The sequence below is a fragment of the Corvus brachyrhynchos genome, unplaced genomic scaffold (assembly GCF_000691975.1).
Source record: "Corvus brachyrhynchos isolate BGI_N302 unplaced genomic scaffold, ASM69197v1 scaffold58, whole genome shotgun sequence".
NCBI lineage: Eukaryota > Metazoa > Chordata > Aves > Passeriformes > Corvidae > Corvus > Corvus brachyrhynchos.
In genome coordinates this window covers 30,025-56,916 of record NW_008239539.1, presented here as the reverse complement: position 1 = coordinate 56,916, position 26,892 = coordinate 30,025, and the positions used below count along the sequence as shown (strand labels likewise).

General features: G+C 45.1%; 1 protein-coding gene across 3 annotated transcripts in view; it reads right to left on the bottom strand.

The window, feature by feature from the left end:
• GSG1L (GSG1 like) overlaps nucleotides 1-26,892 on the bottom strand; it is a 56,593-nt gene that overhangs the window by 22,102 nt on the left and 7,599 nt on the right. For all 3 annotated transcript variants that reach the window (XR_001864304.1, XM_017741247.1, XM_017741248.1), the window contains exons 2-3: nucleotides 15,416-15,463; nucleotides 616-768 (exon numbers count right to left, since the gene is read on the bottom strand). Coding sequence is in view for 2 of the 3 variants with exons in the window: in XM_017741247.1 (XP_017596736.1) it covers nucleotides 616-768; nucleotides 15,416-15,463 (201 nt within the window). In the remaining variant the exon portion in view is untranslated. The remainder of the gene's footprint in view (nucleotides 1-615; nucleotides 769-15,415; nucleotides 15,464-26,892) is intronic.

Here is a 26,892-nt window from a genome sequence, read left to right as displayed (position 1 = left end):
TGTATGAATCCTGGAAAGTGGGGGTTCAAGCCAGAAAAAGCTTCACAGAAGGGAAGGGGCATTTCCTCAAGTTCAGATGGTGAGAGGCCCCAAGTACAGACCGAGCATGAAAATAGCCCGAAGCAGTTGTTGTGAGAGATGTTCATGTCCCAGGTCACCCTTGGGGCTGCTCCTCAGTGCCATTATTAGAACCCTTTTCATTCTCAATTTGGTTAATTAACAAGATTAGCTCCTTTCTTTGGTTTTCCAGCCTTCACCTACTTTCAGGATTAACAAAGAAAAAAAGAATTTTCAGCGTTACGTGTTTTTAAGTTTCCTCTGGAAAATGAGTATGATGATGCTGCAAATGGAGCTGAGGCTGGAGCTGTGGTAATGGCTGTGCGGGAAGGATAATTACTGCGTTGCTGCTGTGAAATCAGGAATGAGGATATTCACTTCTCCCTGGCAAGAGGCAAATTTATCATGCAGTCTTTGTGCCAAAGGAACAAAAAATTACATTGAAAAATTGCAATAGCGAAATGGGGATAAGAGAGTCTTGGAGCCTCTGGTTTTTTATTCTCTCAGAGTTGCAGAATTTTGCTTTGAGGCGGTGAAAAGGGAGGGGGAGGTTCCTACCTGAAAGCACAGTGAAGACAGCAGCAAAGGCATTTAACTTGAGCCCATCTATGACACTGCTTGAATGAAAGAGCTCGAGGCACATGAGGCTGAACCCAACGACCAACAGCATGATGTACAACACCTCGGACACCACTGAGAGCCACAGCACACCTGAGGGCAAAGAGAGACAACCAGTCATCACTTGGGGAATACTTTCAAGAGGTTAACGTTGGCAAAAATTAATTAGGAAATCAGGAATATCTAGGAGTAACTGTGTAATTTTTTGTAAAAGTTGGTTGGTTTATAAGGTTGCCAACTGTAATCTGGGTTTTTAAAAAATGTTTATCACACCCACTGTATATAGAGACAAAATTCTTTACTGAAAGAGTTATTAAGCACAGTCTGCCCAGGGAAGTGGTGGAGTCACCACGCCTGTAAGTGTTCAGAAAACAAGTAAAGGTGGCACTTCCCAGTGTGGTTTAGTGGGCATGGGAGCCTTTGGTCAAAGGTTGGGTTTGATGATTTTGATGGTCTTTTCCAACCTTAATGATTCTGTGATTCACAGAGTTTAAACTCAGCAAACCATGGCCCGAACTCTGAAAAATAGAAAAAGTGGTGAATGAAGATGTGAAGAGTGCCAAGGTGGTAAAGAGACTGCAGAAAGAACAAGCTGTTGCTTGTTCTTGTTCAGCTTGGCTGAAGAACCTCTGCAGGTTATGTGTGAGAACCTCTTGGCTCCTCTGAGCCAAGGCACAGCTCACAGAATTCATTTTCCCACCCTGTGCCACAGTTTAGATGAGCAGAGCCCAGCACACACAGAGGTGATGGCACAGGAAACCTGACTGTCTGTGTGCTGCTGGGAGCTGGACAGGCTTGGATGCCTCTTTTCCACAAAGAAAATATTTTCAGTCCAGGTTTTGAAATTCCTATGTCACAGCATAGGGTTGGGGGCTGTTGTTAGAAACTGGAGTCCTGCAGGATGGCTGTTCTCACTCAAGGTGTTTGGATCCACCTCACAGGGTTTGTGCCACTGGAGCTGACACAGAAACTGCCACAGTTACAGCAGGGTGGGCACAGATATTTATAACAGGCTCAGATGAGGAGCTGCAGATGCAAAACTCGGCCTGGCTCATGTTTCCTCAGCCCCTGGGTACAGCCCTGAGGGTCAGGGCCCTGTTTGAGCTCTGCAGGACTCGGGGGCAGTGTGCAGGGCACGGGCTCTGGCAGCGCGGGGCAGTGCCCAGCAGGGACTGATTCACCACCAGGAGATGTCATGCTTGGGAATTCCAGCTCAAAACCTCCAGCAGGATCTGCTGAGTCTTTGAAAGTCACCAAGCCATGGGGTAAATTGGGGAGGATGGGAACAGATGATAAAATTAAGTCCCTGCCCAATTTCCAATTGCCGTTTCAGCATGAGAATCTGCTGGAATTCTCCAGTACATTTGCTAACCTGATTGCTAGAGAATTCACCTGGAAACAATGAGCAGCGATGGAAAATTTCAGCCTAAGCAGTTGAAACATGGAAAGTTAAGCATCTGAAGACAATGGCTTATATTAGAAAATGTTAGCTGTAACCATAGAGACTGCTACAGGCTTCACTATATTAATACCTTCTCTCCTCACTGTGAGAGCACATGTGTGATAAAGCCTACAGTCCAGCTTAGAAAACCAGATATGCAGTCTCACTTTTATCAAACATTTGAGTGTCCTCTTGGTGACCAGGCTGATCCCAGCTCATATTTTGTCTGGGAATTCATCTTTATAATTACATCTAATTAGTATGTGCTATTCGTTGTTGCCACTGTAGCTGACCTTTCGAGTTCTTATACCACACTACAGAGATAGCAATAAATAAAGCTTTTAATTGCTCACAGTGGCTGTGTGTGCAATATTGCATCTATCAACAGCAAACAGCTGCTTATCTCACTCCTGTTAGTCAATTTGGTATCAGGCAACTGGCACACTCTTCCAAAAAGGAATGCAAGTGAGAGAGAGCAAGGGTGTTGTTCTGAGATACAGCAGGCTTTAGAAGGCATTTTGCCTCATTTTCTCAAACCATCAGTTTCTATGATGAGAGAATGATGGAATGATTTGAATTTGGAAGAATTAGATGACGTAAACCTGACCCACAGACTGAGGCAGCAGACAGCCCTAACTAATGAGCTGTAATCCATGTAGCCCACACTTGGAATATTAATGTACAACACACCTGCCCAGGTGTTTATTGCCCTGATTCAACCCTTGTGGACACCCACTGGTGGTCTGTGCACACCAGGGCAGTGCTGTAACAGTGTCTGCAGCTCACCACTGTGGTGTGGCTCCATCTCTGCTTCCCTGAGGGGACAACTGGGCTCAAAGAGCTGCAGTCCATGGGATAATATCAGGCTGGTGGTGCTCAGTTTTAGGGCCAATTTTCTTGGATGCTTTTATCAATGACCTGGACACACTTAAGGAAGTTTGCTTCTTGTGATCCTAAATTAGGAGGAGACTGTGAGTCCCTTGAGAGAGAGAGACCTTGGCAGATTTGGGTGTGTCACCAGCCACATGAAATCTGACAAGGGCACAGGCTGGGTTCTGCTCCTGGGACGGGGTAATCCTGGATGTACCTATGGAGAGGGGAACAAGAAGCTGGAGTGCACCCCTTCAGGAGGGGTCTGGAGGGTTGCTTGATGGTTTTGGGGGTTCAGGTGGTGGCTTGGGGTTCAGGTGATGTACTCAGCCCACTCTACCTGTTGCCCACCTATGGACCAGTGCCTGAAGGTGGTGCTGCAGGCAGCAGTGCAGTGAGCTTGGAAGGAGCAGGGAGCTGGGGAGGTGCACATGTCCCTGTGGGAGCATCTGGGTTTGTGTGTCCATTGCAAGGAGACACGTGCAGAGGGACAGGAGGGCTCTGGGAGCTGAGCCTGGAGGGTCTGGGGGCCCAGCTGGTGTCCTTTGTCCTCCTAAGGAAGGAGAAAGGAACAGGAGGAAGGAACACCTGACTGTGTGGCTGCTGTCACAGGGAGTGCTTTGGCTTCCCTTGCCACAAGGCTGGGGTAAGAGTGGCTTTGTCAGCAGGATAACCTTGCAAGGAAAGGATGAAAAGCTCAATGAGACGTGAGCTTTGCTCTGCTGTAAAACCTTTTTCTGATCAGACACAAAGGCTGGGTGAGTTTGCTGTTGGAGGCACAGTCAATTATTACTTTTTGGGGGGGCCCTTTTCATATCTACAAAGGAAACTCTCTTGTCTTATTCATGGGGTAACTGAATACCTTCTCTGTGCCTTTTTTTAGCACATCTAATGTGGGGAAAGGCAAGTCCCACATGTGGTGTTTGCATAGTTCTATGTCCTGTCCTGCCTGCTCTGGCTTTGAATTTCATCTGAAATAATAACACCCAGTAAATGCAACCTGCGTCTGAGTTTTGCATTTTCCTGTGGCTGCCTGAAGCAGAACAGTTGCTTCAGGTTATTAATTCAGGAGACAGAGTCTTTCTGTTCTGTGCTGGTGGTGATCTCCCACTGCTCCTCTCTCAACATGAGATTCATGAGGCAGTCACTTGGCATCATCTCCACTCACAATCTCTTACAGCCTCCTACCTGCAAAGTAGAGAGCTCCTTCTCTTGAGGGGACCTCAGTCATTCCAGGTGACAGAAAAGAAGCTCTCCAGGGGATTTTTCTCTTTTCCAATCTTCTCTGCTGTCATCTTTTCTGTCTGCTTACTCCCCTCCAGCCTGTGTCCTCTGCCCCAGGGATCTGTCTGGCCTAACTCAGCTTTCATGAAAAATCTTTCCTTCAGAAGAGTCAGTACTTGGTTCACTTGGAGAGTTCCACCTGGATGGCCTGTAACTGAGGATCTGTAATCTCATAAATCAACAGATTCATCTCTTGGTCTTCATCCTGTCCATGCATTTGCCTTGCCTGCTCAACAAACCCACAGCTGCCAGTGCAGAGAAGGGGCTGGGAAGGAGCTCAGCTGGGATGTGCTGCTGTGCCAAGGGCATTCCAATGTGAGACCTCCCAGGAAAGGAGAGTCTTCGACTTTAAAGCAAAACGAAACCCAAAGTGGTTTCAGTCGCACTGCTGCACACACGTTCTCACCAGGGTGGGTGTGTGCAAGGAGCCCACCCAGCATGCAAGCACCAAGACACAAAGTATTCAGCCAGTCTTTCCAGGATTCCCTGGAACAATGCAGAGGATGCCAGCTGTCAAGTCCTCCTCATGTCTGCTGGGCTTTTTTCAGGTGACAAAAATGTGCTGGGTTTGCACGTTCCTTTCTGTCCTTGCCAGGAGGTGTCAGGGACCTGTCTCGCTGTCCTGTCACATCTCTGTGGCACATCAGCTTGTTGTCCTGTGTCTCCCACCCTGATGTCTGAGAAGCTGCAGGGAGGTGGGCACTGCGATCTGGATGACCACTGACATCAGTACCATCACCACCTCCTGTTCTAACACATCTTTTCCTGTCATTTTTGTCCCTGGTGCTTCTCCACCAGCCAGTCTGTCACCTCCTCAGCAGTGTTCCTGACAATGACAGAGATACTTCTGTGCAGTGTGGGACACTTTGGATCTTTGCTCCCGCCCCACAGACATCCTGTAAGTCCCAGGTGGGATTGCTCTGAACCTGAGCACCACAGATTGTGAGGCTTTTCCGGGAGGAAAAGGGGTCACCAGCTTCAGGACAACCTCCCTGTGAAGCAAAATCCCTGAAAGTACAGGACCTGGGCTCAGTTGCTCACCCAGAATTTGAGATTAAAAACTGTGACTCACCAAAAGATTTCACACAAATCAACTTATAGGGCCCCTGCATCAGAAGGAATCATATCACATTCATATCAGCAGACCTCAGGGCAGGAAGAAGATCAGCACAGTAGCCAGGACATTACAGGACTTTGTGTCTGAGCTTTGCTATTTCCTCATCAATGTGTGAGACTGTCTTCTCTGTGGAGTTCATGGTGAGAAGCACCAGTGCCACCTCCTCAAGCTCTCAGCCCTTGCAGCAGCATTGTTACATGCCAAGGAAATTAATTTTCCAGCACTCCCCAGTGAAGTGAACACACTCTTCATTATGGCTGAGAGGAGAACTGTTACCCACAAGATCACTGGGGTTTTAGGCACTCGAGTACTTCATGAACCACCTGGCAAGATCTGTTCCTTGCCTTTCTGTCAGACAGCAGGGAGCAGCAGCATTTTGAAAGAAGATCCACAGATCTGAGTGCATCTCTGCAAGAGCTGGTGATCGAGTTGAGTGCATCTGCCTGAACCAACATGTGAGAGAAAGGATATCGCAGACAGACCTGAATGGATGAAGCAAATGGAGCATTTTTTTCTGACAGTGAGATAAAGAATCTTTACCTCTGCCTGAAATGAGTCTCACAAAGTTCTTCACAGAACCTGAAATCATTTCAGGTCAGCCCTGGCCACCGAGGGAGGCACTATAAGGGGACATGCTGTCACCTCCCACCACGGAGCACTGAGTCAGGGAGCTCCAGTGCTGAGCTTCCTTTGAAACAGGGATTCTGATAAAAGTCATGGGAATTCTGCTTAGAAGAACTCGAGGCATTCAGTGAGTTCCTGATGAAGGAACCCAAGGAACAGCGTTGTTAATGACTTCCAGGAGCTTTGAGTTGAATTTGACTGCTTGACAGCCAAAGTCCATTCCTTGTTCAAATCCACTGCCATTTCCTGACACAAAACCGCAACAGTTTCTGACTCCGTCTTTTCCGTGAGAGAGCTCTGGTTAACTGAGACGTGTCAAGCCTGAAACGTTCTTCTGTGCTCTTTCCCCACAACATGCCGAGATGATTCTTGTGTTGCATTATTAAAACCATGCCCAGGCTTGTTAGCAATTTGGATTGAAACACCAAGAACTTGGATAACACCTGGATGGGATTATGTGCAGGATGATAAACAAGCATTTGCTGCTGTTTCTGGAACACCAAAGTTCCATAATTTCAATTACAGTTGAGTTTTTGAGATTAATGCAGCCAACAAACCAGTTCTGGAGAGTTTAAACCACATCTATACCTCCTACCACCTACAGTCACATGCAGCCATGGAGTTTGATGCATACTTGTCAAATCAGAAAAGTTGAGTTTTGGTGCCAGCTCACTATGCCAACGGGATCTGATGCCAAATTTTGAGGTCCTATCTCCAGATGAAATAATGAAATCCTCTTCTGGATGCTCCTTCAGGCTGGTCAGGCCACGAAAATGACTGTCAAAGATGCAGTGTTGGTGCATGTTCTCAAGGAAACACTGAAGAGGTGGCCAACAGAGGAATTGCTGGGTGAGTTCAAAGCATTTTGTATCCATAAACATGAGCTGTTTGCTCTTAAAGGATTTCTTTCAGGGAAAATCATATTGCTGTTCCTGAATGATGTTGCTGAGTCATGTTAACCATGTTATACCCAGCAAAGGCAGGGACTGTGTGCCTGGAAATGTCTGCCATGCATTTTGGAGAGTGGCTTGGAAATTATCCGGCATAAAGGAACCCATAAATGAATGTATTACCTGCCATGCTGTGTGACACTGCCTGCTGAAAGCCCAGCCTTCCTGAGCAGTGCCCAAGAGGAAATGGTCCAGAATCGGTATTGATTTCTGAGGGCCCTTTCGGACAGAAAATTAGCTTCCTAATTGGGGCAAGCTCATCTTCAGAATGCCTCAGTGGGAATTCATCCTCCTTAGGACCACCCACCCCCTCAGCCTGTGCTCCCTGTGTATCTGTGGCTGCTGCATCCCAGCCTATCCCAGAGCAGAGCTGCCCTCACAGGGTCAGGGGTCTGACCAAAGCAGCCTCATCTGAGCTCTCACACTCTGCCACGTGAACAAGTGATCAGGCTGGACCATGCTGCAGGCAGCCAGAGAACTCTTGGAGAGGTTTAGAGTTCCTCATAAATCAGTGTAACACGTCTGCCCTGACAGCCAGGGTCTATCTGAGCTATGGTGAGACACCAGCTCCAGTCACTCCTCTGCCAGTTCAACCCTGATCCGTCTGAGAAAGTCCGATGCAGGCAAGCAGAAGCTTTGGGGGGTTTTCTGCATCATATCTGACAAAAACCCCTTCTATCTGCTCAAAGCAGTGGAGCTGGGCAACGTGTGCTCCTAAACAACCGCTGAGATTCTTGTGCCTGACTGAGATGAAACCCAGAGTGTGGCACTTGAAGGACAAAGCAGTGCTGCATTGCTGAGCAGCTGAGGAGACATCAGTATCCAAGCAATGCTGTCCTGGAGAGCGTGGAACCTTCCCACATCCCCACTGGCAGCTGCTAACCCAGACACTGCTGCTGTTACCTGGGGGAGAAAGCGCTCCTCTCACCCTGAGGTTCACAGTCATTGTCCCCAAGGTCCCTGAACTGCCAGAAAACATAGGGAAACCACAAGAGGCTGTGACGAGTCAACTAGACAGGTATCACCCCATGTGGGAGGAAAAGAACCACATCTGAGGGCAAGCCCTGGTTCTGGGTGGTGTGAACTTGCATGGAGGAAGCCTTGCTGCAGGTGCTATTTCTTCTTTGTGCAAAAGCATTTCATTCTCCCCCTTGGTCTCCATTCATGCTGCAGCAGCCAGGGAGATGGGGGACTTGTTACCCTTGTCCATGTTGGCAGCAACAAAATGTTCTGCTCATGTGTCTCCTGCTCTGTTTTTGCTGTCCTTGTGTTTCTAGAGTCACTGCTCTGCTTTTTCAGACTTAGTGACTTTGTTGGAACTGACACCTGGATCTCACTTAAATCTCTCCTCTTCACATGAGAGAAGAGAGGTAAAAATAAGGCAAATGGGTGCACACTGAGAAATGTTGTGCACATTGCTTTGGAAGAGCAGCAAGGTCAGCTTCATGTAAATCTCCCTCTCTCTTCCAGTGCCATTCGGATGGGTTTAGTCATTTGCTCTTCTCTGCTACTCAATGTTGGGAATTACAAGCCAGAAATATCGGAGTGATCAATAAAAATGGTGAAAGGAATAAACCCTGAGCATGTTGTTGTGGCTGGCACCAGGACTGAGCGCTGCTGGTTAATGCATCACATCAGAGCAGACCATCTGCCCGCTCCTCCCGTGCTGCAGAGGGAAAACACTGCGAGGAGCACACCACACAGCCATCAGAGACAAAGCATGACCCTAAATGTCACCTGAGGTACCTGAAAATACCTGTTCTAGTAAACAAAACCAGGCAGCAGGGATAGATAAGGGGCTGGCACTCAGACAAGAGACTGTGCTTTGCAGAACATGAGAAGCCAGAGGAGAAATACCTGCCCCTGCTGAGGGTAGAGAGGAAAAGCCATGTTTTGATTTTGTTTAGCTTTAGCTCTTCATTAGTTTCTTTATTTTGAAAGGTGAGGTGGAGCTGTGACTCATAAAATTATTCTCTTTTCTGTGATGGTGTGTTTTCTACGGCTTCTGATGGTTCTGGCATCGAGCAGATTGAATCCTGTGTATGATGAGCAGACTGTGGGATATCTTTGTATCCATATTCTCTCTTTCCTGGTGTAGTAGTAATATAATGAGTAGAGCAATAAAGTGGAAAAGATGATGAAAAATACTCTAAAGGAGAATTATCCCATGTACCTTACTAAATATATTTGGGCTCAATATTTCCCTTTGCAGACCTGCAGTGCAGGGCCTGTGATGTACTTCCACCCTCAGCACTGGGCTGAGAAATGAATGATGTTCAGACCAGTGTTCCCCATGTCTTTGGCATCCCCAGTGTGAAAAAAAACCTGTTTCTTCCTTTAAGAATAAGAAATTTAGCTTGAATGGTAAGAATGGTTTCATCTTTGTATGTCTAATTGCCTTTTAAAACTAACTTCAAGATTCATAACAGAAGTGTAAGAAAATACAGATAAAATACAGGCAACACATTTTTCCTGCATGCTTAATCATAGCTCTCCTATGACAAGTGCACAGGTATTTGTCTGTGTGGGTATGGATTTACCCTATTGCAGATACATGAAGAATAATGCAGTAGGAAGCATTCAAGAAGAATATAGAGACTGTTTTGGAAAGTATACAGTTCTTGTGGGAGACCCAGTTACATTTCTTTTTACTGATGCAGGTCTCTAAGTGCTCCTCTTAGAAAATTGATCCTCTGTTTTTCTTCTTGGGAACATCTACCCAGTACATAAAAAAGGAGGTTTGTTTTTTAACTTGGCTGTTACAAGTCTCGTTTGTCTCTTTTCCAGCCTGAAATCTGCTCTGCGTTGTCCTTCTCATACAAACAAGTATTTCCCTATTTTTGACCATAAATGTCACTCTTCTCTCTATGTCTTTAAATTTTATTGTAAGTTCTTTGAGCTGAGGCTGGCAGGGGAGAGATGAGAGGTGCTCACAGGGAGCTGCAGGTGGGTACCTTGTGGGTACTTGTGGTGGCATGGTGACTTTTTGTTTTGTTCTTTATTTCCCACGGCGATCCCAATATTTCTTTTTCATCTTAATCTCTGCAGAGCAATGAATTAATGTTTTCATAGAAGTGTCTGTCATCGCTCCAAGAACTCTATCCTGAGGGGAAAAGCTAATTCAGAACCCATCAGTATATATGTAAAGGTAGGATGACTCTTCATGTTCCCCACTTTGCATTTATCAACATGGATCATTATCTGCCATTTGCTCTCAGTCACTCAGTGACTGAGAAGGGTTTGTGCCTGGTTCAGAGGCCTGCAGTAAATCCAGTGGTTTTAAGGTTTTCAAGCTTCAGTTGTCCTTCTAGCTGAGCATTTTAATGTGTTTTAATCAGCTCTTGCTTTTCTTGGGTTCCCTTCTTCACAACTTCTAAAATCGCTTTTCTTGCTTCAGAAGGCTGCTGAATCTGTTAGTCACCCTACAAGGGATCTCTTCCTAATATTTTGAATCAAGTGCAGGGGTAAGGCAAGAGTAACAAGTTTCCCACTAACTTCTCCATGTTCATAATCCAAATTTTGTCTCTGCATCATGCATAACATTTCTTGGTCTGTGCATGGGGTTTTAGAGTCAGCTCCTGCTGTTTTGCTTTCTGTCCTTACACCTTCTCTGCTATCAAGTTTAACCCTGCTATCACTGAAGCTGTCCCAAGGGGTGATCACTAAGATAATTCTGTGTTTTTTATCTGAACATGGAATCCATCCACAGAGATTGTGTTGCTCATTAATGACATTACCTCGTTATTCTGATTCAGCTTTAGTACATGACATCTGCTTTGTCTTTCAGTGTAATCAGCACCAAGATGTTATTGTTCCTCTAATTATCTTTCTCCCATCAAATTCCTGGTACACCTATTATGTCAGGATACATTAAAATCAGGCATCTAGTTTTTCTCTTCTCATTAATTGCTGTTGGAGTGCTGGTTTAGGAGCATGTACAGAATTGGCTAAGCTTTCTCTTTTTCCTGTGCTGTGTTTCGGTGAGACTTGGTTTGTTTACTTGCTGTTTGCCATGTGCTACTTTAGCTCTGCCAGCTACTTTTTAGGCAATACAGAATTTTTATTGCCTCATCTCTCCAGGATGCATCATCACGAGCTGTGTAGAGGACGTGCAGGAAGCATCTCCTACCTCTGCCAGGACAGTCTCTAATTTAAAAAGCCCCCCTGCAAGATTTTGGACTGTTAAGTGCTTGCTAGCCATGAGCATTTTCCTTCTGCAGGGTTTTGCCTTGCCTCTACCTCTGTGGTCTGTGAAAAGTCTTGTTTATTGTACGCACGTGAGTTTATCAATAGGTAGGAAGCAGTGCAATACAGGCAGCTGCTGACGGCCTGCTCCCTTGCCATTCCTTGTGGCAATTATTCCACAAAGTCAGGTGCTACAGAGCATTGGAGTAACCTAGACCAGGCTGTGCCACACCTGTGAAGAGTTTGCCCTGGGAATCCTGTCCTGTGTTTGTGTGGCCATCTCTAAGTGTTGAGCCAACACTAACGTTTGAGCCGGTTCCTGAGGCAGCTTCCCCACAGGGCTCCTCAGGCCAGAGCCCCTCATTTCCACGCTGTGGGCACTCCAGGTGCTTGGAAAGTCACAGCCTCCATGAGCACCATCCCAAAAACTGTTGGGGGCACATTTCCTGCAAAGCCCTGCTCTTCTCTGGCAAAATGTTTCCAGCACCAGTGCTGCTTCCAGCTGACTTCCCCTGCACAAGGAGTTGGGCTGGGCTCACCCTCCGGCTCTTCCCGTGGCTGATAGCTGGCAGTGATGAATTTAGAGAAGGATGCAGAAGCTGGAATCCCCACACAGCCCCAGGCAGGGGAGGAACACCCGTGGATGTGTCCAGCTGTGGTGTTATCAAATCCCTGAAGCCATTTATCTGATCATTTGATGGGACCTTTTGCTTTCCATTGTGGTGTCATGTTTTCCAGATGTAATTTTTGGTCTTGGTTTCTTCCTTTTGAATGTATCCTCCATGGCCTCTTGGGAGTTCTCTGGGGCACAGATTTGAAACCATGGGAAAGGGATGGCAGAAGTTGCCGTGGGAGGAGGAGTGTGGTGGGGAGTGTCCCAGCCTCAGTGTTCTGGTGGGGCACCACAACAGGGACAAAGCATCCCTCACTGAATAACTCACCTTTTTCTTCCTCAGGCAGCAAAATACTCAGCAGGAGCAAAACTTTTATTAAGTTCTGTGGAGAATATCCCAGAAGCAATTGGGAACTGAAATATCAGGTCCAGCCTACTTTTTTTGACAGTTCCCTTCCAACTCCTCTTGGAAATATTTGCTGTCTTACTGCTCACGCCTGTGCTGAAAATTAGAGCACACTTCGTGGGCCCCAACATCTGCTCTGTGAGAATCCATTAAAAGTCCTGGCCACTGTAACCAGCTATTGCTCTATCATTTTTATCAATAGCAAATGTAAACTGTAATGAGAAAATGTTTTGTGTTTTTTTTTTCCTAGTTAATATCTACCATCATGAAGCTGATTTTGTTAAGCAGATTTGGCACTAAGAACCAGCAACAGCTAATAAATTCAATGTTAGGCTTATGAGGTTCTGACAGATTGCTGGCAGCTGCCTTAAATGCAGGAAAAAGCTCTCATAGTGTGGGTTGGAAATGCTTATTTATACCATACTGTGGGTCTGTTTGCCCCAAATTTTGCTGCCTCCTTTTAGTACATGTCACTGGTGAGATATATGAAAAGGGTACAATAACTGATCAGAGATACACCTCGCAGCTACACTGGAGACCAGCACTAATGCATAAAGATAGGAAGAAACTCAGCCATAAACTATTAGATTTTTACTGTAAGAATTCTCATTTACGAATGCAAGGTTTGTGGTAAGGATGTGACTAGACCTCATCATAGATGGTTTTATTTACTGTGAGTTTTTATGATAGTTTTGGGTTTTTTTTTCTATATTCAGAAGGTTTTAAATAATCTGGAGGAATTTAATACCACCTTGCTGTTAATTGGTGGTGGACTCAAGCAAAGATGGGCTGTACAACTACGCTAAGTTTGTTCTTAACATGTCTTAAAAGTGAAAAATGATGTGCTCAGAAGCAGGCACAGGCTTCAAGAGCCTGTATTTAGCTTAGAAGTTGGTCAGACAGGGATCCTCTTTGGATCAGGGAAAACCAACTAAAAGGAAAACTTTGGGAAACCGGAGTGCTCATCTGCAGTAATGGAGCTTGTATTGCAGAGACATTTCAGATAAACAAAATTATAGAGACATTTCAGATAAACAAGCACTTTTTGGTGGTAAGTGAAGCTAAAAACATGAACGGAAACTGAGTAAGTTGCAATCTCATTGTGAAGGTAAGTTTAGTCCGAAATTTCCCAGTTTCACAATTGCCTGGGAAAACCACAATGTTTGAACTGAACTCAAATCTGCTATTCACAGTATTTCATCCTTTCTCATTTATGTGGACTGGCTGGAACTGAGTAATTGATAAGCCTCTGACCATTAAAGTCAATGCTGAGTGAGGGGATGAAGAAATTAAAGGAATGGGAAGTTCCCTCTAACTGGAAAAGAGCAGATTAAGTCAAGACATTAAAGAATTCTTCAGTGAAAGTAAATTTGGCATCAATTTTCTCTTCACATGTGGTGAAAGTAGCTCTGGGGAGTACAAGACTGATGGTGAAAATTCCAGATTCACCATGTTGCAGTGTGCAACTTGATCTACAGTTGGAGAATTTAACCTCGTTTTGTTTATGAGTCTGAGGGTCAGCACTTTCCATCACTGGCAAAGCATTCCCCTCCCTTTCTGTCAATATGCCTTATAACTCCATGGAAAGCCTTCTGAAATAGATAGAATTTTCTTTATAGCACTACACAGTAAGATCCTTCCTTCCTCAAGAAAGAAATATAGAATAGTCTAGAAATATGTGCTGACATCATGCAGCAACTCTAAAATTCTCCCGGAAAAAAAAAATGCTGACAGCATTTCACACAACCAAAAGAAATCCTAAAAGTAAAGCACTAAATGCTGTTTTGGAAAGTGAGTGGGTGATGCCACCAAGCATTATGCACCATAATGAAGTTCCACAGAAAGTGGATAAAGCAGAAAACCACCCCACTGCCTTTCTAGCAGGCACCTTGTGCTTGCTCTGCTCCGTGTGCTGGAGGGCCCATGCTGTGCCCACAGCCCTTGAGATGGGAAGGGCAGGGAGCTTCCACTCCCCAGCTGCCTCTTTGGCTCCTCTCACACCCTTATCACTGTCCATCTCATCTCCTGTGCCTCTCCTTCAGGATGCAGTCCTACTCCCATCCTCGTACAGAACTTTCTGGAGCTTTGATATCCTTGCTGCCGTTCTGGGAGCTGCACTAAAAAGCACAAAATACCCCACTGGATTACAGGAAAGTGCAGCTCTCAGATGTGTGCAGTGCTTGCACTGTACAGGATGCTCTCTGCCATGCTCCTGAGTCCTTTAGTGGTGTTTTCTAGCAGAGTTTGTTTCCTGGTGGCTGCTGAGTGTTGAGCTGGTGGTTTTGTAAGAGCCTTTGTGCCCCAAGGTCCCATTTGTTTGTGAGATTTAACTCGGAGCCCATTAGCGACACTAATCCCAGGCTTGCTCTTCCCTTGTGTGCGTAATTTATTTGGGTTTGCTTACAATGAATTTCACAGAGGCTCTGTGACTGTTTCTCTCCCTGCAATAACCCCCTGCTTTATTAGCAGTAATTGACTTTCTTCCTGTTTTCCAGTGGATCAGCATTTCGGGCAAATTAAGGAAATTCCTTGTTCCTTACTCCACTTACTGCTGCTCCACCAAGCCTGAGGAAGGCAGCCTGTGCCCGAAAGGTTTTGGGATTGTCTCAAGTGGTCTGGTGAAATATATGGGGCATCTCGTCAGCTGCGGGCAGCTGGGACCAGGATGGGCTCAGTTCACTTTAATTGAACTCTACATATATTTTTTTCCCTTGTGGATTTTCAAATGTGGGGTAAATTGCTCCTGAAAATGAAATAAATCTCAATAATTAATTAATTAAATGCCAATACCAGGGTGAGAAAAATGTTTGCAGCCTGCTTCTGTGCACTTGAATATATAACTTTTCACAAGGGCAAACCAACCAAAGAAGCATCTGGATGATTTCCTCTCACAAAAAGATGTTTGGTACTGTGACTGTATTTCTCTGATCATAAATGTCTTCATGGCCTGAGGAGACTGTGCAGTGTTTTCTTCCTCACTAGAGGAAGAAGGAAAATGTCTGTCTTACAATATAAATCTTTATTTTTCTTGAAAAAAGTCATCTGAGTTAAGACCAAATAAATGACAGACCTGCATAAAGTGAGCAAACAGCTGTCATAAACCCTTGGTATTTGTTTCAGCTGGCTGTGTGTAATGTGGATGACATGTAGGTCCCTGTGGAGCCGTGCTTCCCCTGCCACTCAGGTACGACAAGACACAACACGGATGCAATTTGTAAAAAGGGAAGAAGCCTTGGCTGTATGGTCTTACCTTTTTCAGAAGCCGGGGCAAGGTCAATAAAACTTCGACATTTTTCACCTTTAAAAGAAAAGCATTGTTTTAGGAGACAGAAGTTGGTTGGTGTTGCTCTGCCTTCTCTTTCTGACTGGGGCTCCTGCCTGCACTCCCAGCCCAGTCTCTGCAGGACCTCGGGGTTGTCTCACACTGGGGACAGACATTTCCCTGTGCCTCCATCCTGCCCAAACCCGCTGTGCTCAAGGGCTGGACTTCCCTTGGGATTGCAGTCCCTTGAGCAGGAATTTGGGTTACAGGGAGTGAAGAACATCTTTTCCTGGCTGAGTCCCTGCTGGGTCAGTGTTGCTCTTTCCCAAGGGCAGGAACAGTGCTGGACTCTATCTAGAGTGACACAGGGACAAACACCTCACAAGGGTGGCACTGGGAGGGCAGAGGACTCTTTCACCCACAATTTTGCCCTCTTTCTCATCACCAGACAATGCCTGTGCCCCCCCAGTGTGACCAAACATCCCAGGGCTGGGGGGCACTGCCACGGGCACAGAGGTCTCCATAGACAGATGACACGTGTGGCTAAGACTGACAAAACCTGAAGCACAAAGCAAAGCACATAAGCAAATGTATGAACACTTTAAAAAAATGTTTAAAAAGCAGGCAAATGCCTTGCTCTGAGCATCACAGCCTGTGCCACTCCCTGTGCTCCACTGTAAATTAAACTCTCTCTGTTTAGGACCCCACCTCTGGCTTTGCAGGAATTCTTGAGAAGCTTCTGAACAGGAAATGTATCTTAGGGTGGATGCCTTGACCTTTCTTTTTACTTCTTCAGTATCTTCAAAGATGATAAAATAATTCCTCTTCCCTAGATGCATCCATCTACCAAGTGTATGTGTTCCTTTTGACATGATGTCCTCCAAGGTGTCCTGCCAGAGGTCATGGAATAGAGTCCATTTTGCTCTTTAAGACTTTAGTTGATGCAAACGCAGCTACAGGACTAGGCTGGGGTTTTTAATTAGCTGTGCTCATTTTTAATTGCAAAGTTGAAAAGACTAATTTAGGAAAGGTGATCCATTAAAAAAGAATAAACAGTGAAATGCCACAGTGATGGTGAAGTCAGTGTGTATTTTTTTCTTATTTGTAATTCAGTATATGTAAAAACCAATATAAAGTGTTCATTTTTCTGGTGTCTTTGTTGGCAAGATTGAGGTAAATGTAATCGTTCAAATGATAGCTGAGCTGAGATAAGAATCTATTATTTTAACGCTATTTTTACTACTTTAAATTTACTTTTTGCAGTTTTAAATCTATGCTAAGTACACTGAGAAGTGATGTGTACATAGTCTGTAGTCTGTGTATAAGTAGCTAGAAAAGAAAAGGTTTGCCTGACATTGTAATGAACATTTTGATATGTCCAGGGAAAGCATTTCTACCTTCTGAATCCAGAGGACAGCCAAGAAAAGGAAGGGACACTTGGCTTATCAAAGCATCATCTCTGTTTCCAAAGGGGTGGACAGGGCAGGCTGTATATGGGCAGGAGGAATGTCAGTGAGTGAGTGAGTGAGTGAGTGAGTTTTGGGGCAGGTAGATGGAAAGATAACTGAAGGATCACAGAAATTACCGTCCCTGCACACTTCCTGTTCAGAGCAGGGCTGTGACTTTTCCCACTAAAACTCCGAAATGCTTCAAGGATGGTGATACCCATCCCTTAGTGACTCAAAGATGGAGTTTCTTCCCACTCTGGTCCACATCTGGAGAAGTGTTTCCTTATACCCAATCCAAACTTCTGTAGCTGCTCTGGCACCAGTCTACTCATCCTTTCTCTGTTTGTAGGGACATGAACAAGCCCAGCTCCCCCAAGTTCTTTACTTCAGGCTCCTGACCAAGAAATCCAGATAAATAAGTGGACTATAAAATATACTAAGGTGCAAGTAGAAAACATTCTCATCCAGAACCTCTGAGTTTTAGGGCATGAGGTTCTCCAGGAATTTTATTGACATGAAAACAAGGGAATATAGGGAGAGTGACCTCTAGATCTGGACTTGATATAAGCAGATTTAGCAGGATTTTTCATTCTAGCCATATGGATCTGTGGTTTGGGTCTTTGTTTGTTTGTTTGTTTGTCAGATGTAAGTTATTACTTTTATCACAGTTTTGTTTTAGTCTGACTTCAAGCTAACTGGCTCTCACTGATCATCCCTCACTTGTGTTACAGTGAATCCAAAGCCAACTGGAAACCTTTAAGAAATACCTGACTCTCCAGAATGTTATCCCAAGACAGGCACAGGGGAATGGCCTTTGTAACTACAAAAACTGCACAGGCTGCTCTGAGAGCTGGTGGTGCCTTTTAGACACCTGGCAAGGGACAGAGTTTCTCTGAGTTACCAGTGTTTGGCTGTAGGTGCCTTATCTGCAGGGCAGTGGGGAGGGTGGTCACAGGCACCTCATCCTCCCTCAAATTCCACTTGCCCAGAACATCATCTCTCCCTGTGGTGAGGCCTCCAGTTTAAATAATATGGACAGAAAATGCTGGAGTGTCCAGAAAAAGTCGTTTAGGAGCCATAGCAAAAAGAATGACTGGAGGGAAAGAAGAGCCTGGATGTCACTTCACTTTTGATGGCTGATTGTGCCTGGCTTGCTGCTGAAGGTCATGGTAGGAACTGCACAAGCAGTTCCTGACACTTCCCTTTGTTGTTCTTGCTGCTGGAGCACTGGAAAACCCTCCTCTGTTTTCAGTGGTAACCACTGGTGGTATTTATAAACCACAGCCACACTTCCACATGCAGACATGCATCTCGCTGAGAACTGAAGATGTCAGCAGTGCTTTCACTGTTCCTCTTAGGATTTATTCTAAGTTATTTTTGGGTATCTTGTATAACTGATCTCTTAAGCCCTCTTAAGTTTAATTTTAGACTTGGCAGAGTTTATCCTGCTGTGCTGTCCTTTTCCAGATGCATCTTGTCCTCCTAACCAGGCTCCTGGAAAGTCTTTAGAGAATACAGAAAAGGCTGTTCAGAGAAGCAACAAGAAGAGTCTCTAGGATTCATCCCCTGAGAGTCCTGCCTTCACCCGTTTGTAGCTGTGATCCTGTCAGAGAAGAAAGCCAAGGAGTGACCTCTCCTGCAGTTCACTCACGCAGAAAGAAGAGGTGGGGCCTGGATTGGATTCTCTGCACTTCCCCTCAGGAGTGATGGCCATGAGCAGTGCACGTGCAGAGCTCAGCAGTGACAGGGAGCTGCTGGAGGCTGAGGAGAGAGGGATGCCCAACACCTAAACAGCTATAAGCAAAGCACTTGGTACCAGCTTCTTCTGTGACTTCCCGAGAGTGAGGTGGAAACACCATCTGTGCTAGTCCTTGCAAACACACTCCCTCCTAATCAGACTGACTGTGCACGGGCTCAGCTGTGTCTCTGCTGGCCTTCCCAAGAAAGGGATGTGGGTCACAGGGACCTGCAGGACTGGGAACTAGTAAGATTTATCCAATCCAAAATTTATCTGTGGCTAATAAATCCAAAATTTATCTGCGTCTAATTAATCCTGATTAATTAATCTAATTAATCCTCATTGATTAATCTAATTCTGTATATGTGCATGTTTATGAGTATTTGTAACTTGCTGGGGAACTTCAAACTGGAGCAGCCAGAGCGTGGGAGGAGACACATCTGGAAAGACTGAGCTGGTGGGTGGAGAGGAGTCTTGAGGTTGTATGAGTAATAGACGTACAGCCCATGAAAGTATCTGAGGGACCACCAGAATGATGTACCCGTGCATCTGCAGCGGGAAGGGGTGGGCATGTTTCATTTTGGATCTGCAGACCTGGACAGGCTGAGGAGGAAGAGGAGCAAGTTTGGTGCTGGGGGTGATGTTTCTGTGGCTGCTGATGAAGGCACAACTCTCTCCGAGGGTCTGTGTGGTCAGAGACATCAGTGCCAGGCTTGCACGTGTGTGTGTGTGGGAGTGTGTGTGTGTGAGTGTTTGAATACTTGCCCAGCCTGGATGAGAAGGGCCCAGCAGCAAATGGATGAAAGAAAAGAAATTTCCTGGGCCTTAAAGTCCCCAGGCTCAGCTTCGTGGGCATGCTCAGCATCCTCTCAGACAGACTTCTCCCATCTTGTCGTGGAGACAAACAGGTCCCAAAGAACCATCAGGTCACACGGTTTGCTGCCTCCAGAGCCCTGGGCTGCCTTCCCTGCTCTGCCCTGCCCTGCACATATTGTGGGTATGTCACACATGCCGGGCTGTGGCTTCCAGCATGGAGCTCTGTGGGAACCTAGAATGCAGAGAATATTTCTCTGCCTGTTTTGAAAGGTTTTACCCCCCTGGACAGTACTGGTTTTGACCTTTGTCCATGGGAAAATTTGCCTAGCCTCTGGGAAGAATTTGAATCGACAATGGTGTGAATTAGGTGATACAATACTATGTGAGATTATCACAGGGTGAAAAATTTAGAGTTTTTAGGTCTAATTGCATAGTAAATAGATAGAAGTAGAAAACCTCAAAATGGAGGATAAGTTGTAGTTAAAAGCTTCTTTCTCCTTCTTCACTAACTCCATATTTTGCAGCAATAGTGGTCTGGGATGATTGGATACAGAATTCCGCAGTTCCTGTCTATGTGATTTAGGAGCTTGTTGGACAGTGGTGAAAAAGTGAAAATACCTTGTGTTTTAAGTTTTCATTGGGTAATTTACCTTTAAAAAGGCTGTGAGATCTTGCTAAGTTGTCTTCTTGCTGCATTCTCTGCTCTGTGCTATGTCTAAGCCATGCCAGTGGCTTGTACTCCTTAGATTAGAATTAATAAACACCTACCTGGAGACTGAGAAACCATGAAGTCCCATTTGCCTCCTTTTGTCTCCTGGCACAAATCTGAACGTCTCCCCCATCAGGGAAGACAACAATTAATGACGTGGACAGCGTTAGAGCTCTTCTCTGGGCCCATGGAATTAGAGAGCTGCACAGGGCAGCTGTAAGGCAGGTCTGGGTGCACATAAACTGGGTCTGAGCTCCAGCACACAGATGTCCATCCAAGCCCTGTGTGCCCTCTGCCTTTAAGCCTTTGTGAGACCCACATTCTGCTCCTTCTTCCACCTAAAAGGTGTGGTTTGTTTGTTTCTGTCCTCAGGACCTCACACAGGTCAGGAACCTGTTGGTTTAGACTGGAAATCAGGAAGAGGGCAGAAAAAACACCAAAAAGCGCTTCAGCTTCAAGACAATATTCTGTTTCTAATATGGCTGTTGTCATAGCAAAGAGCAGAAGTTGATGTTCTGGATCCTACTTTTTGGTCCTGCATTCCTGAGTTCTTTCCTCTCTGAGCCAGGGGTAAATGCCTGATTAATAATGAGAGCAGCAAAATAAAAACAACCCTGAAAAATCCTATTTTGTATGTCTTGCAGTGACATGGTCTGAAAATATTCTAGTTAATTGACTTAAAAGAAACCTGGTAGTTCTGGCTGAACTCTGTTATAACTCTGCTTTTCATCTCACCAAAAAAAAAAGAAGAAAGAAAACGCTGTCTGTATCCACTTTTTCTGCATAAAATTTTATGAGTTCAAAAGTGCAGTTATGATGGAAATTTAAATGATTACATTTCTTTTGAACAACATTCCCTTTTAGTAACACCCTGGCTCCCAGCCTATGACAGACAAGGTCCCCTTTTTTCCCACCAGGCCCTAACAAATCTTTATCTCTCCAGTTATATCTGGAGTCATGTGATTCTGATGAGATCCCACATCATCTACTGAGAGTAAAATAATTGTATTTGTCTAAAAAAAGACATAATCCTCAAGGGATCCCAGCCTAGACGAGGCTGAGGACTCCGACACAACTTCAGTGAAAAAAAGTACTACATGAGGGAAAATGCAGGTTAATGGGCTCACTCAAACAGAGTTGTATCAGGTTAATTACCAACTGAAATATTCAAATTGTGATTAAAGCTGTCTCAGAGCACTTAATTGACTTTTTTTTCCTAATGAAATTTGAGTGTTAATCCGTAAAATCAACATTTTCCAGTTGACCCTGTTGATTTTGCCAGAGCTATATTTTCTTCTGGAAAATAAACAAATTCACACAGAATTGCACAAAAATATGCCTTGAACTATGCAGACAATTATTTTCTCTTCGTCTGACAGCTGCCATTCATTGCTGCTGCCCATCAACATTTCTGCTACTTCTAAATATCTTGAGAATTTGCCCAATTTCTCAGTGACAACTCACAGTCTGTATCGCCTTTGGGATTGTTTTTAAACCTGAATGCTCTACTGCTGTTCTCCTTCAGCAAATCCAATCCCTTCAAACTTCCTACGTTTCAAAAGTGGAAAAATTTAAAGCTTCCCACTTTTTTCATTTCAGGCGTGCACTTTTCCTCAGTTTGCATATTCCTGAAGGAACGTGTCTAATTTTGTCAGAGAGGTCCCATTCACACCGTGGGGTTCCCTCTTGGTTGGTTGGAGCAGGGAAGGGCTGTGCAGGGCAGGGAGTGTGGGCAGAGCTGGGAATGCTGTCGGTGCTGCCTGGGACTATGCCATGGCAACTGCTTCTTCCAGGCTGCAACTCTCCCTGACGTGAATAATCTTACACAGCATCTAAAAGCAAATGTCTCCACAGGCTGCTCTCAAATCATGTCTAATTGAAACGCAGCCAAGTCACAAGACTCTGCTGATTATCTTGGTAAGACCTGAAGGATGTGTACACACATCCATCATTTGGAGAGCTGGAAAATAGTTCTGGTTTCCAAGTGATTGTGAAAATCATGGAAACAGAAGTGCTGAGAGGTTTTCAATGATTTTGGTGTCAAATTAGAGCTGACTTCATTAAATCAAGGAGCTCTGAGTTGCTTTAAGCGTTTGAAGCCATAGAACGTGAAGGGGAGGGTTTCACCTGCTCATCCCAGAGGTGACCATCTGCCACACTGTGCTGACCCTGAGCCAATGCGAATATGCCAAAATAAACTAGATATTGGCAATCCAGGATCCTTGAGACATCCAGAAAACTGGGAAAGACAAAAAACAATGCTCTTCCCAGAGGATTCAGCTGCTGTATGTCCCTCACTGCATGAAGTCTAGCCTTCTCCTGTCCTCCTGTCCCTGCCCTGCTTGCTCTTTCAGTTGAGATGTCCTGTTTTTCCAGGCAGGCATCCCTGGCTTGGGGTATGGAAACAGGTAACTTTAACCTTTTCTTCATGACTTTTAAAGGAAGTGAACTGCAGCACACTGGAAATGAACATCCAGTTTTTGAAATCAAGTGAAAAAAAGTTGTGCTTGCATTTCCTCTTGTGAACCTTATTTCCAGGCATGTACACAATAACTCTGAAACAAATTCTCATTAGTGTTTTTTGCCTGGCTGGGTGATGCACAGTGAAATCAGGCTGTATGATGTGGGCTTTTTTAAGCATGGTGGAATGTCTCTACTTCTCAACTGATTTTCCACATTGTAAGCATGGTTTGAGTCCTTCTCCCCACCAAACGTAGCCAGACAGAAGGAGGAACACATGAAAGTGGATTCTGTTTACCTGTGACTATTCTACAAGCCATGTAATTCCACAGTAATTACATCTGCTTCTTATTACTCACTGGCTTCTGTATTCCTTTCTAAGCTAGATCAGCAAAGATTTATATTGCCTTTTGGTCTAGCAACAAGAACACTGGAATTTCACCGATTTGGGACTAACAGAGGGTCCTGCTAGAAGCACCCTATTCCCTGCTATCCTGGTTTCAGCTGGGATAGAGTCAATTTTCTTCCTATTAGCAGGTGCAGGGCTGCGTTTTGGGCTTAGGATGAGAATAATGTTGATAACACAGTGGTGGTTGGGTTGTTGCTGAGCAGGGCTTATCTGAATCAAGGACTTTGCAGCATCTCATGCTCTGCCACTGAGGATGTGCACAAAATGCCAGCAGGGAGCATGGCCAGGACAGCTGACCTGAGCTGTCCAGTGGGATACTGCAGACCAGAGAATGTTATGCTCAGTATGTAAATTGGGGAGAGCTTGCTAGGAGCTGTCAATTATTGTTTTGGGTTGGGCCGGGCAGCAGTGAGCAGCTGCATTGTGCAACATGTTTTGGGGGGGTTTTAGTACTCTCTCTCCCCTTTCCTCTACTTTTATTATTATTTGTTTTTGTATTTTACTTTATTGCAGTTATTAAGCTGTTCTTATCTCAACCCACTGGTGTTACCTTTTTCTGACTCTCCTCCCCACCCCACATGGGCAGGAGGGAGCGAGGGGCTGAGCAGTACTTAATTAACAGCTGGGGTTAAACCACAACAACCTGTACATCCCAATTTTGAGATCTGTCACTCAGCCACTTCCCCTAGTTCCACATAAGGAAAGTTTTAACATCAGGATTGAGTCTGGTGTAATTTAAAAACCATGGGGATACCATGATGATTGATCTTCCATCCCTTATGTATTTCCTTAGCCCTGAATGCATCTGTTCATACTTTGCGCTGACACTGGGGTAAAGCATCTCAGTTCTCTTTGAAATCTGGGACCTATGTGTTAATCTTCCAGCCCTTTGAAGTTTATCCCATTTACAAGGAACTACCAGAACTCCTCAGATGTTTCCTTTAAGTCTACTGGGTTAAATGTCTGAGAACAGACACATCCAAACACTTGTGAGGAAGAGTAACATATCTAATAAGCAGTAGTTAGCTGCCTGGCCCCTTACTTTGCTCCGTTATGAGGCTCAGCCTGCAGGGACTTTATGGCCATGTTTTATGGATGATAGATGTTCACACAGCTCATCTGCCCAGCGGGATCAGGAGGACCTAAAATCCGAAACTCCCAGAGCACCGCAGACACAAAATATCCCCAACATCCTATAAAAACCTGAATGTCTGCAATAAAGCAATCACCACCACAGAAATCACAGCTATCATGTACCACAGGAAGGGAGCAGGAGTCCTCGTGAGGAACACGAATAAATCTGTAAATTCCTATGGCCGGGCCTATCTCATCCTGAAAGCAAAATACCAGGGATTTGTTAGGAGGAGTTCACAAGTGCTTTTCTGCAGTGGATCCTTCCCATGCTGTAAAGGAAGGCAAAAATTTGTTACTCTCCTTGTTATCTAGCCTGAGGGAGATTTCCCATCTGATCCCAAATTAGATCATCAGTTTAATGTTCAGTGCATGAGCAGCCATACCAATTAGATCCTGAGAAGCTGTAATAATGTCAGCAGCGGCAGAGCAGCCTCCTCACACACTGCCTCCACCTGGAGCCCACTCCTGCTGCTTTAGGCAAGGCAAAAAAACCTCCAGAAAACGTGATGGGCACCCAGGCAGCAGCTATTTCTTTTCTTGGCTCCCACTGGTGCCCAGCAGCCTCCCCGGAGCAGGAACGTCACGGAGCAGGCACCGTGTGAGCCAGGGAGGCAAGGAGGCTCCTCCAGACCTCCTTAAAACACCAGCAAATCAGCTACACAGGACTCACCCCAAGTTCCTCAGGCCAGAAACTTTCCTCTTCTCTCCTGCAGTTCTTCCTGCACTTTGGAAGCCTCCATTTCAGCCCATGGGTTTCCTTTGCTCACACTGCCCTCTGTGGAGGTGAGGTCCAGACACACCGTCTGGGAGCCTGTCCTTGGATTGTCACTTTTTTCCCCTCAGTTGTGAGTTGCTTAGATCATATTATTTTCTTTATCCCTATAAGTGTAAGGTATCACTACATCCCCTCTAGCTCTTCAATCTGTTATAGCACAGAACACCAGCTTTCTTTTCTTGGAGGAGATTCTCTTTTCCTTAACTACCTCGGAAATCCCACTCTGCACCTATTTCACCTTCTCCTTTTTCTTAGCATCCCTATGCACAATGGCATTTACAAAACATACTTGTGTTGCCTGTGGTGCTGATTTTTCCCTAGAATAACCTTTTCTTTATGTCACAGCACTTGGCAGCTCTCAGCCACCCCACGGACAAATACTGGCTCCCAACTTGGTTCTTATCTTCTCCCTGCAATTGGTGCCTACCTGTGACCTCACAGAGCTTTAGGCCTTGGCATCTGGTGCTTTCAACCTTCTGTAAAATGTAACACTGCTCTTACAACTCCAGTTATGCACACAAATCTCTCCTCTGTAATGCCAATACTCCCAGATTTTGTGTGGCAGCACACATAAGAAGCACATTCAAAGCAGGATTATTCTCTTCAAATTAAGACTTCTGTGCTGGGACTTGCAACATCTTAGACAAATTCCCTTTTGGCCAATGAGGCACACATGTAATCCCAGGTTTTAGTTCATCCTGCAGAAGGAGCAGTGTAATCTCCCAAGGAGTGCTCCCTACTCTCCACTGTAATGATGGTGTTGATCAGTTTGGGCACAGACACCTACATTTGCTTATGGCTGGCTGTAAGATTCATCTTCCCTTCATTTTTTTAGGTGACACAAATTATATCCCTAGTTCTTTTTTTCCTAGATTGCTAATCCCAGCAATAACAGAATCCATCCCAAAACCAAATTTGAGGACAACCAGAAATATCTGGTCTCCATTGGGATAATTCTCCCTTTTGTATTACTTGCCACAGTCTCCTTGTAAGACTGTTCTTTAGTCAGTTTACAATCTGTTTACCCCCATGATAATCAATAAAATAAAGTAAATCTGCAACACAATTTGATGCAAAAAGTCTTCCTGCTCCACTGTCTTTGTGTTGTCTCCAGTGACAGTTATTTAGGGAAGAATGAAGGAATGGGCATAGGGTGATTCTGCTCCTCTACTCCCCTTGTCACACCAGTACTGCAGCAGCAGTTTGAGGACTTCCCAGCCTGGGATTGCTCTAAAATTGTCCTGTCAGTAACAGGAATGGAAGTTTCCTCTCTGGATCCATGCAACTCCCAGTTTTGGCCTTCTCAACATCCCCTGGCAGGGAGCTCTGCAGGAAGGAGTACTTATTTTTGACTGTTATGCCTTTTTGTTCCTGAATCATGGAAGCAGTCAATGATGTGTGTTGTCTGAGCTCTGTCATTGTCACTTGATCCCCACCAACATGACGACTCTGTGCACTGGGCCTTCCTTCCAGCCTGGAGCTCAGGCTCAGGCTGTTCAGTGACCCCCACTGTGGAGCCTGCCTGCCTCTCTCTCCACGTCCTTACCATCCTTCCCACTGTCTGCAGCTCTTCTGGAAAGAATTTTCAGTGGGACATTCCATCAAATGCTTTCTTGCAAATCCACAGAGACTGGATCTAATCCATTACCCTTGTCTGAGAAGTGATTCATCTTGGTAAAAAATTTACCTTTAATAAACCCATACCTTTGAGAAAACCTATTTGTTGCCATGGAGTGAGTGCTTTCTCTGAAAACTATCCTAAGATTCCTGGGTCAAGTGGCCTGTAGAGGTTTTTTCACTTTTCTTTAAATACAGGTGATATACAGGTTCTTGCTTCTAAACCTACATTTTCACGTACCAATTATTTCAACATCCTCAGATGGAGATTATCGTGGTTCCCTGGGTTCAGTTCCTCCAACACTGGAAATTTTATCTTTAATACAGAGCTCTACCTCCTCCATTCCTTTTACCACTCT